Raw genomic sequence first — 15512 nt, forward strand, 5'->3', positions numbered from 1 at the left:
CCCAGCGACTATTTCCTATTCGCTGAGCTCAAAAAAATGCTCGCTGGGAAGAAATTTCGATCGGATGAGGAGGTCATCGCCGAAACTGATGCGTATTTTGAGGGTCAGCCAAAATCGTTCTACAAAACCGGCATCGAACGTTTGGAAAGGCGTTGGACTGATTGTATTGCCTTAAAAGGAAACTATATTGATGAATAAATTCGAATTTTTATGTAACACTTGTGTTTTCTTTGCTAGACCGGGGACTTATTGACCGATGTGTTATATATATATATATACATGTATATTCCGTACGCGTTATCATGTGGTATATACTTCCAACTTTTCCCGCAACAGCACTAAAATCGCATCGTCTCGATTTTCCATGGGTTTTCTGACACAGTATTTCCATTTTTATCACATATTTCTATTATAACACTAGACTGTTAATTCCCAACTTTTTTTTATCTAAGTTGCCTAGGTGCAGTAAATGCGTAATGGAAAACCGTAATGTATAGAAAAGAGATATCAGGTCACGTGACCAACCTCTCTGTGATTGGTTCTTAAGATAGTTCAGTCATCGAGATATTATTAAAGACCGTCAACTGGGCAAATTTTTGGCAGTATAAAAAGGGCCCGGAGAGAGAGAGAGAGAGAGAGAGAGAGAGAGAGAGAGAGAGAGAGAGAGAGAGAGAGAGAAGTAAATGAAGAACACTGACAATTGATATAAGTTTGCTATTATTAACATAAATATTTGGCTCATACATTATTAAATTCATGATTTTTGTTACATAAGTGTTACATAAATAAATATGCATATTTGTAAAATTATAATATCTTATATATTGCAGAAAAATTACAATTTTTTCTGTGCAGTTATCATCTCTGTTGATAATAAAACTTTGACGATAACACTGAAATCACAATTTTAAAGAAAAATTGAGTATTATTAAGTTCTAAATGCATAAATATATATGTCTACTAAACTAATAAATCATAAAATTACAATAATAATTACAATATTATCAGTTTTTAACTCTTAATTACTTCAATGTTCACAAAGACACAAACTCCCGTAAGGATGTCGATCTTTAATAGTATCTCGTCGGTAGTTCAGTGCTTAGCTAGTTCCCCTATTCTATATATACAACCTCTTTGATTCTTAAACTCATTAAAAAAAAAGTGTCGCCACTTCATTGCTTCTGACTGTATATACGTGTGATCTATGACCAGTCAATACTTCTAACTTTTCCCGCAAGGCGTGATGGCACTAAAATCTCGATTTTCCTTACATTTTCCGAAACGTATTTGAAGCCCACTTTCAGACTCGAGTTTGATCTTGTTGCTCCATGACTTGCATAATCAATTTGGTCATTTATTAGTTCTGTTCGAACCACGTGGCGTTTCACTTTTCTTCGGAAAGGAAATAAGATTTTTTTCGCAAATCGTCCACTCTTTGTGCACAGGTAATATTAACAATATTAAATAATTATTTTTATTAGAGATATAGCCAATATTTTCAGATAACCACGTGCTTACGTTAATTTCACTTTCAGGTTAGGCTTTTCAGCGTCATTTTGCATATTGAAAATATTAAATAAAAGTACGAGATATTTTGCGTTTTTTCATTCGAATATGTTCTACTATCAAATATTTTATAAGCATGCATTTTTTATTTTTTTTATTTAATACTTCTGTAATTATTTAGAATACACATTGCATCTCCAATTTTGATGAAATTAGGCTCATTCGACGCGTTTTTGCTGGAAACGAAAAAATTTGTAAGAAAAAACGTTAAGTCGGCCCCACGAACTGAGATATTAAGCGTTAAACTCAACTATTGAGGTTAGGAAATCTATCGGAGGCAAAATAACAGGCATAAGCAGGGAGCACACTCTTATATAACGCATAACACATAAAGCATAAAAAATTCAACCAGAGTTCTTTATTTCATGGAAAAGAAGAAAACGAAGGACTTTAATTGGTACATTTTCTTATGCATCACGTATTATGCGTTATGCAAAAGTCTGTGCTCCTTGTTTTAGGGCACACGATGCATGGCCGCATAAACATATGCATAAAGAAAATCATTCAATCGTATCTTATGGCCGGTATTCATAGTCATCTTATATTCGAGACTGTTTTAAATATAATCTTAAGAAATCACAAACCAATCAGAGAGCCGTATTAGCGACATTACTTAAGCAATCTTGAAATAAAATCGGACTATGAATATCGTCCTACGTTTGTCTTTAGCTGGAATTCATAGTCTGTTCTTGTTTTAAGATCGTCTTAAGTATTGTCTTAGTCTAAGTCGTTAATGCGGCTCTCTGATTAGTTCATCTTGTGATTGTATTTAAGACTGTCTTAAATATAAAATCTGACTATGAATACCGGCCTTTATGACAGAAATGTGATTGGATAATTTTCTTTATACATATGATTATGCAAGTTTATGTGGAATGATCCTTAGAGCATGGACTGCTCGATCGTATCTAAGTAATATGATCGATAAATATGAGAGAGACGGATCGTGAAAGACGGCCTATCTCTCTCTCATTCTCTCTTTCGTTATATTGTTGAGTAGAATAAGACACTGGCCGTCTCTTCCCTCTTTCTCATTTTTGTCGACTATACACTTAGATACGATCGAGAAGTCCATGCTCTGTCTTTACAAAATAAGGTCTACAATTGTATTGTTCCATATGAGTTTCGACTTTCCACACGAAGCGACTCTCACACCTCTCCTCTTCCCTGTAAAGGAGCGCATGACTTCTATAATTGTATCGTTGCACGTGGTTTTCAATTTTGCAAGGTTACGTTCAGGGGATTGATTCTTCAAACAAGATAAAAATTACAAAAGTAAGCAAATTTATTAAGTTTTGATCAATGAAATTATCAGTATTCTAGTAAATTCGCTCACTTTTGTAATTTTCATCTCGTTTCAAGATACAGAATCGATTTCTAGGAATTATGTCTAGATAACTCTAGGGTGCATCTTTATTATAATATACGTGGCGTAACCTATAGCTTAAAATTATCTGGGTCAGATAATTTTAAGCTATAATAATTTCTAAACGCAGCTCAACAGTACAATTATAAAAGTTTTACGCCCCTTTATAGGGAGGGGGGGGGGTGAGAGTCACTTCGCGTGGAAAGTCGAAACCCATGTGGAACAGTACAATTATAAACCTTATTTTAAGTCTGTTCTTTTTGGTTGAACTTTTGCATTAGTTTATCTTTCTTCCTTTTCTCTCCAGAAGAAAAGAAAAGGAAAAAAGATGAACTGGTGCAAAAGTTCGGGAGTGGTTTAATTGCGTATTGCCAATCACAGCGACTTCTGCGTAGGGAGTTTTGGGTTTTTTTTTAGCGCTGTGATTGGCTTATGCGCAGTTGGATCACGTGGTCAATTGTCATACACTTCAAAAATTCAGCCGAAAAGAACAGGTCTCTAGTGACAGATTTCCTAATCTCAATGGTAGTTAACTTTAACGCTTAATGTTACGGTTTACTGGGCCGAAGTTTTTTTATTACAGATTCTTCCGTTTCGAGCAAAAAGTGTCGAATGAGCCTAATTTCATTAAAATCGACAATGCAGTCCATATTCTAAATAATTCTCAACAATAATATTACATCAATATAATTTTCTACTTTTTCTCAATATAAATGGAATAACACTTACTATATGTAACAGTTACATTATTGGATAGAAAATTATGATATTGTGTTAATTAGTATTTATTGAATCATTAATAAATTCTGTTTGATTTTTTATAAAATCCTATTATTGCTCTATGGATGTATGTTTATAGTGACAATAATGGATTCTCACAAAAAATGGCGATTCACAGCAGAAGAGCTAGATAGATTAAGATCGAAAAGAGAGAAATGGCATCGTGATCAAGAGCGTTTGATAAAGTATGAAAAACTAAGATCAAGGAAGATTAATGAGTATGAAGAAAGAAGGAAACAAGCTAAATTAATGAAAAACTCTGACAAACAAGAATTTTTACAGCATAGCAAGAACAATAATCCACATCGAAGAAAAACTAGTTCCCCTAACTATGGGCAAGAGTAATAACAGAATATATAGAAATTTTGAATTAAATATTAATAATTAAACAATATGGAATATATTTGAACAGTTTGCAAAAAAGTAACAATTTTGTAATTTGCAAATAATAATGAATAGTATCAAAAGTATAATATAAAATGTAATATTATTCCTTACCTTACTATTATGGATCATCTATTATAGTGACCAAGCAATTTTTTGTTTTTTTCCAACTTATAAGTATTTCGATAATTATAACTTATATTACATTTTATTTTCCAAAATGAAGTTTAAATATTTATTCTAAAAAGTTGAACGTGAATTTTTAGAGATTTTTTAAACCATTTTGAGTAGATAAAAATAGATTCTAGTGATCCACGATGGTAAGCAAATTGAGTATGATTTTGTAAGGATTAAATGAATTGCACGTGATTTGAATAACTTCAATGTTCTTCTTAAACTTATTTTATTTTAACTTTTAATGTAGAAAGAATGTCTTAAAATTGACGTATTATTTTTGAAATAACCTTAGGAGGAAAACATCAGTGATATTTAACAGCCCAGAAAGTATAATTGATATGAAAAAACTTAAGGTAACTATTAAAGCAGACAATCTTTCAACAAATTATCAGACTACATCAAATAACATCGAATGTGATTCAAAACATGACATAATTCTTCCACGAAGACAAGGTAAAGCATGTCAGCTTTGTGATATTTATAATTATTTAATATTTTTATTATAGAAAAATTTGTTATTAATATTATATGATCAAATTAAATATTTTCATAATAATGAAGAGTTTCAATTTCAACATGATGAAGAATTCCAATTTTGTCAATAAAGACTTTTGTATAATTTATACAATTAAAAAAATGGTTAATTATAGATGAAGGTGCATGTCCAATATTCAAACATATTGAAATAAAAAAATCTGAAGAAATACGGAAAATCACTTTCTCACAAGATGAACAATTGGGTATTTATATACTTATTAAAAAAAAATTTAATGCATCAATTTAGTATAATTATATATGTAACGATTTCATTTTTATGTGCAAACATATATTCTTTAAAACAATTTTTCTTTATATCTGTAAAAAGATAAAATTACATATTTGGATTATAAAATACAAATTAAATATAACAACTGAGAAGATATTGAAAAAATATGTTTGGGCTACTTTGGTTTTAGAGAAGGAATTGTCAACAAGGAAGAACGCTTCCACAAACAGAAGTCATAATGATGATATAATCCACCATTATTGGTATGTATTGATTATTAAATCTGTAAATATATACAAATATTTATGTATACTATATTATATATATATTGAGTATTGCTTATACATATATACATACATATGAATGTATGTATATAGAAATTTTTTAAGATATTAATATATTTGATTCTGAAGTTTAGTTACAAAAATTGTTTTCTCAATTTACAATTAAATTTACAATTTTATGAATTATCGGCTATTATATCGATGATTTCTCAAATTGTTCGACCGACTAATTTCGTGACCATATATGGATATACAAGATGTCCCACAATTCTTAATTAATATTTCTGGCAGTGAAAGAGGATGAAATGTTACACAAAAAGTTTCTTTTCCAATTTTGGGTTAGATCATTATTTACCGAGTTATTAATGATTAAAATTGATCGATCAAATTAGTCAATATGAAAAATTATAATAAAATTGTAATCGGGAGAAAGTACAATAAGAGCGAGAAGCACTTTGGTATGATGTGCTTCTTCGTATTTCGGCTGGAGGCAATCTGATCGATCAATTTTAATCGTTAATAATTCAGTAACTAATGATTTGAGCCAAAATTGGGAAAGGAACTTTTAGATTTAGAAAATTTCATCTTCTTTCACTTGCAGAAATATTAATAAAGAGTTATGGGACACAAGACATATTGTGTACGAGATATATTGAGTATTGCTTCCTATATACAGTATAGAATTTACAACAACATTGTTGGATTGATCTATGCTATATCAACATAAAAGATTATGGATATATAAGATTTATAATACATATACATATATACACATACATATATGTATACGTACATTAACACACAGCACACATATACTAAATTATTAAATTTATGTGGATGTATTGAGTATTGCTTATATGCACTTGTACGTGCATTTTACATAAATAAAGTGAAGAAAAAAAAATGACGAAACTAAAAAAAGATATATAAAATGATTTTTTAATAGAATGGTTTTTTAATTAAATATCTATTGTTTTCGAAAGCAAATATGATATTAACTTATTTTATAGCATAATCTTTTAAATATTTTTATAAAATTTTAAAAAATGTTATTGACATCAATATTTCCTTTATACAAAATTATATACGATTTTTTTAAATAATTAAATTACATTTTTATATGAAAACTAAATAACTTTATATATGAAATCTTAATATAAAATTATCAAAAAATTAATAATTCACAAGATATTTTATTCTGGATTATACTAATCTGTCTCAATACGATATTATTTATATATTATGTTTCTTGTTTTTCTTTATTCTTTCGAGGCGTTAAGCATGTCGGTTGTAGGTATATTTCTTTAATAACTTTGTGACTTTCTTATTTTCTGATATTTCTTATAATTTATAAAGATTAATGAAAAGTGACTGAATGATTTAAAATCGAATCGGGGGGCAATATTGACTTTTAGAATTCCGTAATTTACAAAAATTATCAATTCACAAAAATTGACTTAAAGAAACGTTTTATTGTAACTAAAATATTCATAAGCTAAAGAATATTCTAAGATATATGTTTTTCCATTCATTTATTTATTCTATTTTTTTTTTTATATTATATTTTTACTTATTAAATTCTCTAGTGTTTACGTAGTTTATTCAATATATTATAGAATTTTCTTAAAAATGAATGAATTAATAATGTATAGAATCGAATGTATTGAATTCTTTGAAGAATTACTTATTGTCAAATTATTATATAAATTGTAATATTTATTTGTAACTTTTGAAAATTATGAAATAATAACCATAAATATAGTTATTATATCCATGCTACATGAGAATAACGGATTTCATGAAGTACTCTGGTAAGAAAAAAATATGTAAGATAAGTATAAAACATTATATTCTTTTTCTGTATGTGTTAGGTATCTTTATTACTTTAAATAATATTCTGTTTTAAATTTAAATTTAGATATATATATATTTTTTTAATATTTTTAAAAATATTACTATAAATATACTATTCAAAACAGAGTTAGAAAAACAATTTCTTTCTAATGTATATATTCTTTGTAGACATTTGAGTTTTGAATATGTATCTTTTATTACTATTTACATGAATATATAATTATAATTTTTTATATAATTATTAGATTTTTTATAGAATTTTTCAAAAATAATCCTAATTATATATATTATTGTATTATATAATTATACATATAGTATTGTATTTTTATAATTTTCGCATTTATTATCTATTATAAAATTTGCAGCAAGGTCCATTTGGTGAAAAGAAGTCATTTAATGAAAAATTTGTAGATCAGGTAAATTTTGTATAACACAGGTAAGAAAATATATATATTATTATTATAAAAAAGAATAGTGAAAGTACAAATTAAGAAAGGAGGAAGAAAAAGGTATCTAGATAAATAAGAATTTATTCAGTAAATCTAGAAAGTAAAACAAAAATGTAAGTAAAAATTATATTTTGTAAATTTATTAGAGAAAAAAATATGATTTATATATTGATGTATATTGTAATATTCAATATTAAATTAGTAACAACATTCTACATTCCGAGAAATCTATGAATATATATTTTTTATTAATATGAACTTTGTAAATATATAAAATTTTTTATTATGAGCGAAAAATCATAGATCTTCGAAATTATTTTTACGATTATAAACATAATTTACTTTCTGGATGGAGTATGTATTAAACATACCAATATATTATATGGATATAAAGTTGTTTTTGAACTACTTATTTAAATATTTTTTAGCAAAGAACATTTTCATTTCATTTATTATTATTTATTGAATATGAATTTGTTCGTTACATGTATCTGGAAATTTTTTATATTTGGCTTTTTTGAGATGTATGAATTATGCAATTAAGTAGTTATTTTAAATTTATTAATCTTTTATTTCCAGCTATACATGAATATGTGTGTTATGGATATAAAGTTATTTGTCATAGATGTATCCAAGTAGCTAGCTGATGTTATTTGTCGTTATCTTGGCGTTAAAATAACGTCATTTTGCTATCTGGATTACATATATCTTATTTTTTGTTATTGAATCTAAATTTATTTATTGTCAATATCTGAAAATTTTTATGTTTAGTACAATTTTTGTGTTATATATTTTTTTAATTTATATTTTTAAGATTATATTTTATATTGAAGTATTTAATATAATATAAATCTTAATAATCTTGCAATTTTTTATTTTCCAATTATAAATATATAACTTATAAATATAAAATCAATTATTCATGGCTTGATAATTAATTCATTATGTTTGTAAATAATGATATTGTAGTAATAGTAATATTTATTGTATATGTTGCTAACAACACATTGATTCTAGCTCATACAAGTCAACTATGAGCCGAATAGATAACAATCGCGACAGGTTAGTCCCAATTTTTTTATTAATGAATAAGGAATTAATAAATTGCTAAATGATAAACGATAAGTCTTTTTATAATAAATGTTGTTTGTATGAAATTTTATTATTTCTTAATTTTTAATTTATGTTGCACTCAACAAAGTTATTATTATTATTATTTATGCTCTGGAAAAAATCTGTCATAATTGAAAGATTATAAGAATTTAAATAATTTTTATAAGTATTTCATAAATAATATATGTGTATTATACATAAATAAAGTTAAAATTTCTTACGTTCCAGAAGGCGATATAAGGAAACAAGGGAAAGCAAAGAGAAAGATAGAGGTAGAAATGAAAGAAATTCGTTACATCATCATAGTGCATCTTTCAGATCGAGATCTCATTACAGGTACAAAATAAAACTTAATTGTTAAGGATATAAAGAAATGAGAAAAAGAAAGTATAAATAGATAAACAATTTAAAAATAAAAGAAAATGTTAAATTCAAAAAAAATTTCAATAAATGTATGTTTAGAGAGTTATGCATGCATAGCGGACTTGTGTATTGTCATAGAATGCAAATTTTTCTGTTTTTGTGTTTATACTGAAGTTATTTTAATGAAATTATAATTTTAATAAAATATGTAAAACTTTTCTTGTGTAACAAGAATATAAAAGTATTTCTCTTTTAGAAATAGAAGTTGTTCACTAACCAGTGAACGAGATAGAGAAAGGGAGAGCAATATAATAACTGAATTCCCGAAAAAAAATTATTTTGATCTTCCCTCGGATAGCTCCTACATAAATTCCTACGTAAGTTCATCTAATTTTAATGTTCAGAAAAGAAAATAATACTTTTGTTTCAATCAATGTTGTGAAAAGAATATAAAATATATAAGATTGAACTGCAGTTATCTGAAGTAGTATCCAGCAATTTATTATATATTTAAGTAACTATTTCTACAAACCAATATTTGTTTTAGCGTTTATCTAGACCTATGCTGATGCCGATGCCTCGAATACCAGCACCACCTATGCTTATGCCTGTTTTTCCAGGACCCGTACTTCCTATGCCATTTCCACCGACGAATATATATCATCAACCTTATCTCAGTAAGCTTGCATCATGTAATTAATATTTACATGCATAGATTGGTACAATACAAATAGATTTTACAGGATTTGTCAATGGCAGAGGAATTGGAATCCACAATAATCGATATAATGCTCAAAAACACTTTTAATAATATTTTTAATAATGGATGAACATTCGATATATTAATTAACAATCATGTATTTTATCTAAATTTTAATTGTATTTTTACTGAAATAACGCGCATCATTTCAAATTTTATTATTAAGAATTTAGTTTTTTTTCGTATTTTTAAATCTTTAATTTATTTTTTTTAATTTCTTTTTTTTATATTTAAGATATCAAAATAATTGAAAATTTCAGCAAACGAGAATTGAAATGGATTGAAATGAATTGAAATGAATTGAAATTCAGATTTTCTATTGATTCACGAATATTAAAATGAAATGCTTTTTAATCCTGAATGCATTTTTATTCATTTATAGGAATTGCATGGAGCATATCTACGCCTTTCAATCTAAAAATAATATCTTTTTCTGTGCATTCTGTGTACTGTTCAATTCAAAATTTTAAATAAGAAATGCAGTTTTTCAATCCAATCGCATCCAATTGAATCTAATTAAATCTCCAAAAAAAAGTATTTGCTATTTAAAATACGCATTCGGATAGAAAAAAAGTTTCAATCCATTTTAATCCATTCTCGTTTGCTGCGATATGTTTTACTTAGGATAACAATGTAGATATAATTAAAAACTTATTTCACAATAAAATAGACTAAATAAAGTAACTTTTGTATGTAAACATAGCATAAATGAATAGTGAATAATTAAAATATGGATGAAATGAGTCACTGTGTTTTCCTTTATAGGTTCCTCATAAGTTTTTATTCATAAGTCCAATTAATTTAATGTAAAACAGTTTAGAATTATAAACCCACGGTCTATCGATTAATTGACTAAGAGCTAGTTATTCCATCTTTTGGTAAATTTTACCTGTTGGGTAAGTAGCAAGATTACCCATGTGTGGATTACCAGATTTACCAGATTACCAGATTACCATAGATAAAATTTATCAAAAGGTGGAACAACCGGCTCTAAGTTGACCTTTTACACACACACACACACACACACACACACATATATATATATATTTAAAATTCTATATCTCTACTAAAAAATAAATTACTTGTGGTTACAATTATCTATTAACGAATTACATTTATTTATTACTTGATTTATCTTGCATCGTGGTTCATATATTAATTAGATCGCATTCATAAAAATTGGTTTAAACATCATTAGCCAATAAGAATGTGTAGTAACATGAGAATGGACTTTGAATACTGATCTGTGATTGGTCTCAGTGAAGCAACATTTTTCTTCAGTAATTCAGAAAAGACAGATCGTACATGATATTTTTCTTGGTTTTGTTCAAGAATACGAGAAAACAAAAAGCAAGAAACGGGAAACAAAAAGCATATTGTAGAATAACCATAAAAGTTTAGAGTAATAAGTACCAAAGTTGTGAGATAAAGTACCGATGATCGGTAAATTTTACGACGTCAATAACGGCGATGTCATAATTGTCAATGCCAAAATGACCTAAATCTAAACGTTTTAAAGCGAATGAGGTAAACAATAATAAGCAATAAGCAGCGTGTTTGCATACTCAATAAGAATATCCAACGAAAACGGAGTTTTGTTTGCTAGAGATTCACGACATGACAGTTACACATTAAAATCACAAAAGCAAGATGAGAGCTATATTGATATTCGATCATCTGAATGATGTGTTATTTGTAAAATGTAATAAAAAATTTGCAAGCCATATTTTGAAGCTGGCAAGAATGCAGGGACTGCTCGATGATGATAAGGTAATTGATAACTTTCAGATAACAATGACGTAATGATTAATTTTGTGAGTTTTACAACCTGTTAGACCCGGTTGCATCAACGTTACTCTCTTTGACTTTAAACGAGACTTTAAACTCTATCTTGTTTTAAAGCCTAAAAAAAGACAGAGACAAAGAGAGTTTTAAGCCTTGCTTAAAATCAAAGTAATGTTGATGCAATCGGATTTTAAAGCTGTATAGTTATTCTTTGAATATTTAAGAAAGAAGGAAAAGACTGTATGAAAAAATTATTCCAAGATAGCAATGAAATATTTGCAATAGGTTAGTGTTAATTTTTTAAAGAATAACAACAAGTACTTCTTATAGGATATCACAGACTTGGAAGATTCTATACCAAGTCCCAACATCATAATACAGTTGTTTTCACCCATAGTCACCTCACAACATGTGATGGCTTCGCAGTTCGGAAATTCCTATACTTCCATGAAGTTCCATGATGGAACTAACATGGTATTTGATGAGTACATTGGCTATACATTCATGTATATTGCTGCAAAAGATATAGAGCTCATGAGACATACACTAGGAGTATGTGTATCTATTGTACGACACGTGTGTGGTCCAGATATTGCAATGTTAGTATACAGCTAGTAGATTAATTGAGAGAATGCAACAAACAGGGCTGATTATGTATTTGAAATATTTTTTTTTATTTGAAAAACAGTATTTGTAACAGTAATTATATTTTGTATTTCAGCAAAGTATGAAAATATTTTATATTTTGTATTTTATTGTAGCACACACACATAAAAGTATATTTTATATTTTGTACTTCAAATACTAAAATTGACAATCAATCTTATTATTTAAATTACAAATACTGTATTTAATAAAAAAATATTTCAAATACATATCCAATCCTAACAGTAGATAAATAATGAAATAAAAAATACATAAAATATTTAATTATTTGGAATATACTTAATATAATAGATTGCATTATATAAAAAAATTTTTTGTAATCTTTTAAAATTTTAAATTTAGCAAATTTCTATTTGTCAAGGATTATGTAGTGTTTAATTGTATGTTGTGACTATAGACAATGATCATTAATAAATAGTTATAATAATGGTTACAACTGACTGGCTAATTGCTTTGATTTTTATAGATTAAAGACTAACTGGCAGAAGATGTGTTTAGTATCTTCTCTGTTGGATGCATGGTCTAATTTAAGAAATTGTGAACAAAGCATATTGACCGAAGCAGTGGAACAATTGTCTGTGAATGCGGAAGTAGCATCCTCGGTCCTCAAGGTGCTGCATGATGCCTGCGACAAGCTGAAAAATTCACAGTCTGAATTTAGCAATCTGCATTTGCTGCTCCTAGTGGGGTCAAAGTTTCTATCATTGTACTCAAGCAAGAATGCTCATGATTTGTACGCTTCGGACATTTTGTTGATGATCCTGCTATGCTGGGTAGTGAATAAAAAGCGAAAGCAAAATCAGTCGGAAAGCAATGATGATTGCTGCGATGATATCTTGTTACCAGAGAGCAGTGTTTTGAAAAGCGATGAAACGAAATTAAACTTCGGAGCTAAACTGGCCACTCCTACTTCAGAGGACATAACGGATCTCTTTAGTAGGTTTTTGCAGCATAGTTATTTTTGGTAATGGATATATATTTTTGTTGGGAATGAGAATTTTTTAGTGAATAAAAAGAATGAATTTTTAATTTAAATAGATTATACTTAGCTTTTTTGTTGTAGGAGGTTCCAGGGAATCTTCTGTGAACGAAGGTCTCTCATCCTTAACTGACGATGATCTCTACAGTCAGTCATTTCTCCTCGGCTGTCAACATAACTATACAGCCAATGCAGTTCACATCTTCGAATTATCAGATTCCATTAACTTGATAACAATCGTTGAAGCTACAAATCTGTCCATTTCTTCAGGTTTATGCGACAGTTTCCATTATTTAAATCTAATAAACAATCTGCAGTTTCAACGAGACATCGATGAAATGAAACCAGCCTTTGAGAATCTCGATGTAGCAATAAAAAAAGTGTTAGAAGGAATTAAAAAGAATCGTTCGAATGTCGGAAATGATGTGGATATGTGTCAGAAAAGGTTACAGACCAAATGGGATTTTGTCCGAAAAAAGTACAGTGATCTTCTGCGATCCAGAGATCCCGAAGTGGTCCTACAGATTGAAGCTAATACTTCTGGCTTTGTAGAGACTTTGAAAGAACTATTGCGTTTGACTTGTTTTGACAAGAATTTTCTGAAGCAAGGAATTGATGTTTTGACAACGGTTGGCAGACTTGTGAGACAAAAGCTAAATGATTTCAGTGACTTCCTGAAAGTCAAAGCTCTAAAAAACTTCACGTTAGGATCATATCCTTTTCTAGACTTGAAGAGGCACGATTGTGACTTTTCTTTCCTCAACAATTTTTTTAAAGTTTCATAAAATTATTTATATTCTTTAAATCTAATTTTTTTTAGATTGTTATTTATAAAACGATCTAAATAAAGTTAACAATTAATATAAACAATCTAATATAAAGTTTTTATATAGAAGAATCGTGTTATAACAGCAAAAGAATGATATTAATGTAAATATATACAAAAAATTTTAATTAAATAATTTTTTCTTTAAAAAAATTTAAATTAAAAAAAATTATTTAAATTTTTACATATAAATTAGAACTTTATTGCATGTGTAACTTTTTATTTTGTATATCTCCTTAATATTATGCGTTTTTCCACAAGAACTTCCCTAACTATCAACAAATATCTTGAGGAGTTTCCAGGTCTAGTGCATTTCATCTATATCGACAGAAATACCCACAGACTTGTGGCGCCTACGCTTGACTTCACGAGCACGGAAACGCTCGCTCTCACAATGAAAAAAGTAGATTCCTTATCAAGATAATATTAATTATAATCAAAAATTTTCAATGTTAATTCTTTGTTTTTAATTTTTTTATTTTGTACATATAGTATATATGTAACATTCATGCATTGGTTCAAAGATATAACTACAAATAGTTCCTGACGAAATTATAAATAAGTTTATACAGAAATTTCTTGTTTTTATATAGATTTGGAACATGGTTGAGCAAAGTAGAATGCATTTACAAGAGGGTCATCTGTCAGTTATGTGGAAAGACACTACATTCAATTACTCTTACTTTTTATGGTTTGAAGATAATTCTGTATGTGCAGTTTTCTTATATTTTTAAATATATTAAAATATATACACATATAAAATATTTATGAAATAACAGATAAAATTCATTAAATAATCATATATATATATATGATTATTTAATGAATTTTATCTGTTATTTCATAAATATTTTATATGTGTATATATTTTAATATATTTAAAAATATAAGAAAACTGCACATACAGAATTATCTTCAAACCATAAAAAGTAAGAGTAATTGAATGTAGTGTCTTTCCACATAACTGACAGATGACCCTCTTGTAAATGCATTCTACTTTGCTCAACCATGTTCCAAATCTATATAAAAACAAGAAATTTCTGTATAAACTTATTTATAATTTCGTCAGGAACTATTTGTAGTTATATCTTTGAACCAATGCATGAATGTTACATATATACTATATGTACAAAATAAAAAAATTAAAAACAAAGAATTAACATTGAAAATTTTTGATTATAATTAATATTATCTTGATAAGGAATCTACTTTTTTCATTGTGAGAGCGAGCGTTTCCGTGCTCGTGAAGTCAAGCGTAGGCGCCACAAGTCTGTGGGTATTTCTGTCGATATAGATGAAATGCACTAGACCTGGAAACTCCTCAAGATATTTGTTGATAGTTAGGGAAGTTCTTGTGGAAAAACGCATAATATTAAGGAGATATACAAAATAAA

The 15512-nt window shown here is 27.7% G+C and overlaps 3 protein-coding genes across 3 annotated transcripts; 2 read left to right on the forward strand and 1 right to left on the reverse strand.

The window, feature by feature from the left end:
- The first annotated feature begins 36 nt into the window (after nt 1-36).
- LOC108754788 lies at nt 37-9938 on the forward strand. The gene is made up of 11 exons (XM_018497424.1): nt 37-163; nt 1305-1445; nt 3792-4053; nt 4566-4726; nt 4924-5013; nt 5230-5302; nt 8644-8688; nt 8968-9075; nt 9359-9479; nt 9650-9779; nt 9846-9938. The coding sequence occupies exons 1-11, from the start codon at nt 37-39 to the stop codon at nt 9908-9910; spliced, it is 1323 nt and encodes a 440-aa protein (XP_018352926.1). The 3' UTR covers nt 9911-9938.
- Nucleotides 9939-11263: 1325 nt separating this feature from the next.
- LOC108754867 lies at nt 11264-14852 on the forward strand. The gene is made up of 7 exons (XM_018497542.1): nt 11264-11389; nt 11469-11632; nt 11978-12246; nt 12780-13249; nt 13377-14004; nt 14377-14521; nt 14712-14852. Exons 2-7 carry the CDS (start codon nt 11513-11515, stop codon nt 14850-14852), a joined length of 1773 nt encoding a protein of 590 aa, XP_018353044.1. The 5' UTR covers nt 11264-11389; nt 11469-11512.
- Nucleotides 14853-14996: 144 nt separating this feature from the next.
- Nucleotides 14997-15490, reverse strand: LOC108754944 (Hermansky-Pudlak syndrome 1 protein homolog). The gene is made up of 2 exons (XM_018497655.1): nt 15328-15490; nt 14997-15137 (listed from the first exon to the last, which is right to left on the reverse strand). Exons 1-2 carry the CDS (start codon nt 15484-15486, stop codon nt 14997-14999), a joined length of 300 nt encoding a protein of 99 aa, XP_018353157.1. The 5' UTR covers nt 15487-15490.
- Nucleotides 15491-15512: the final 22 nt, after the last annotated feature.

This window comes from Trachymyrmex septentrionalis, unplaced genomic scaffold, assembly GCF_001594115.1.
Source record: "Trachymyrmex septentrionalis isolate Tsep2-gDNA-1 unplaced genomic scaffold, Tsep1.0 scaffold101, whole genome shotgun sequence".
NCBI classification, from domain to species: domain Eukaryota; kingdom Metazoa; phylum Arthropoda; class Insecta; order Hymenoptera; family Formicidae; genus Trachymyrmex; species Trachymyrmex septentrionalis.

Coding starts and splice junctions, on each gene's coding strand:
- LOC108754788 (XM_018497424.1), top strand. CDS start 37: ATGCTCGCTGGGAAGAAATTTCGATCGGATGAGGAGGTCATCGCCGAA. Junction 1,446..3,791: donor CGTCCACTCTTTGTGCACAG/GTAATATTAACA, acceptor GTATGTTTATAG/TGACAATAATGGATTCTCAC. Junction 9,076..9,358: donor AGATCGAGATCTCATTACAG/GTACAAAATAAA, acceptor TTTCTCTTTTAG/AAATAGAAGTTGTTCACTAA.
- LOC108754867 (XM_018497542.1), top strand. CDS start 11,513: ATGAGAGCTATATTGATATTCGATCATCTGAATGATGTGTTATTTGTA. Junction 14,005..14,376: donor AAAAACTTCACGTTAGGATC/ATATCCTTTTCT, acceptor GCGTTTTTCCAC/AAGAACTTCCCTAACTATCA. Junction 14,522..14,711: donor TCGCTCTCACAATGAAAAAA/GTAGATTCCTTA, acceptor GTTTTTATATAG/ATTTGGAACATGGTTGAGCA.
- LOC108754944 (XM_018497655.1), bottom strand. CDS start 15,486: ATGCGTTTTTCCACAAGAACTTCCCTAACTATCAACAAATATCTTGAG. Junction 15,138..15,327: donor TCGCTCTCACAATGAAAAAA/GTAGATTCCTTA, acceptor GTTTTTATATAG/ATTTGGAACATGGTTGAGCA.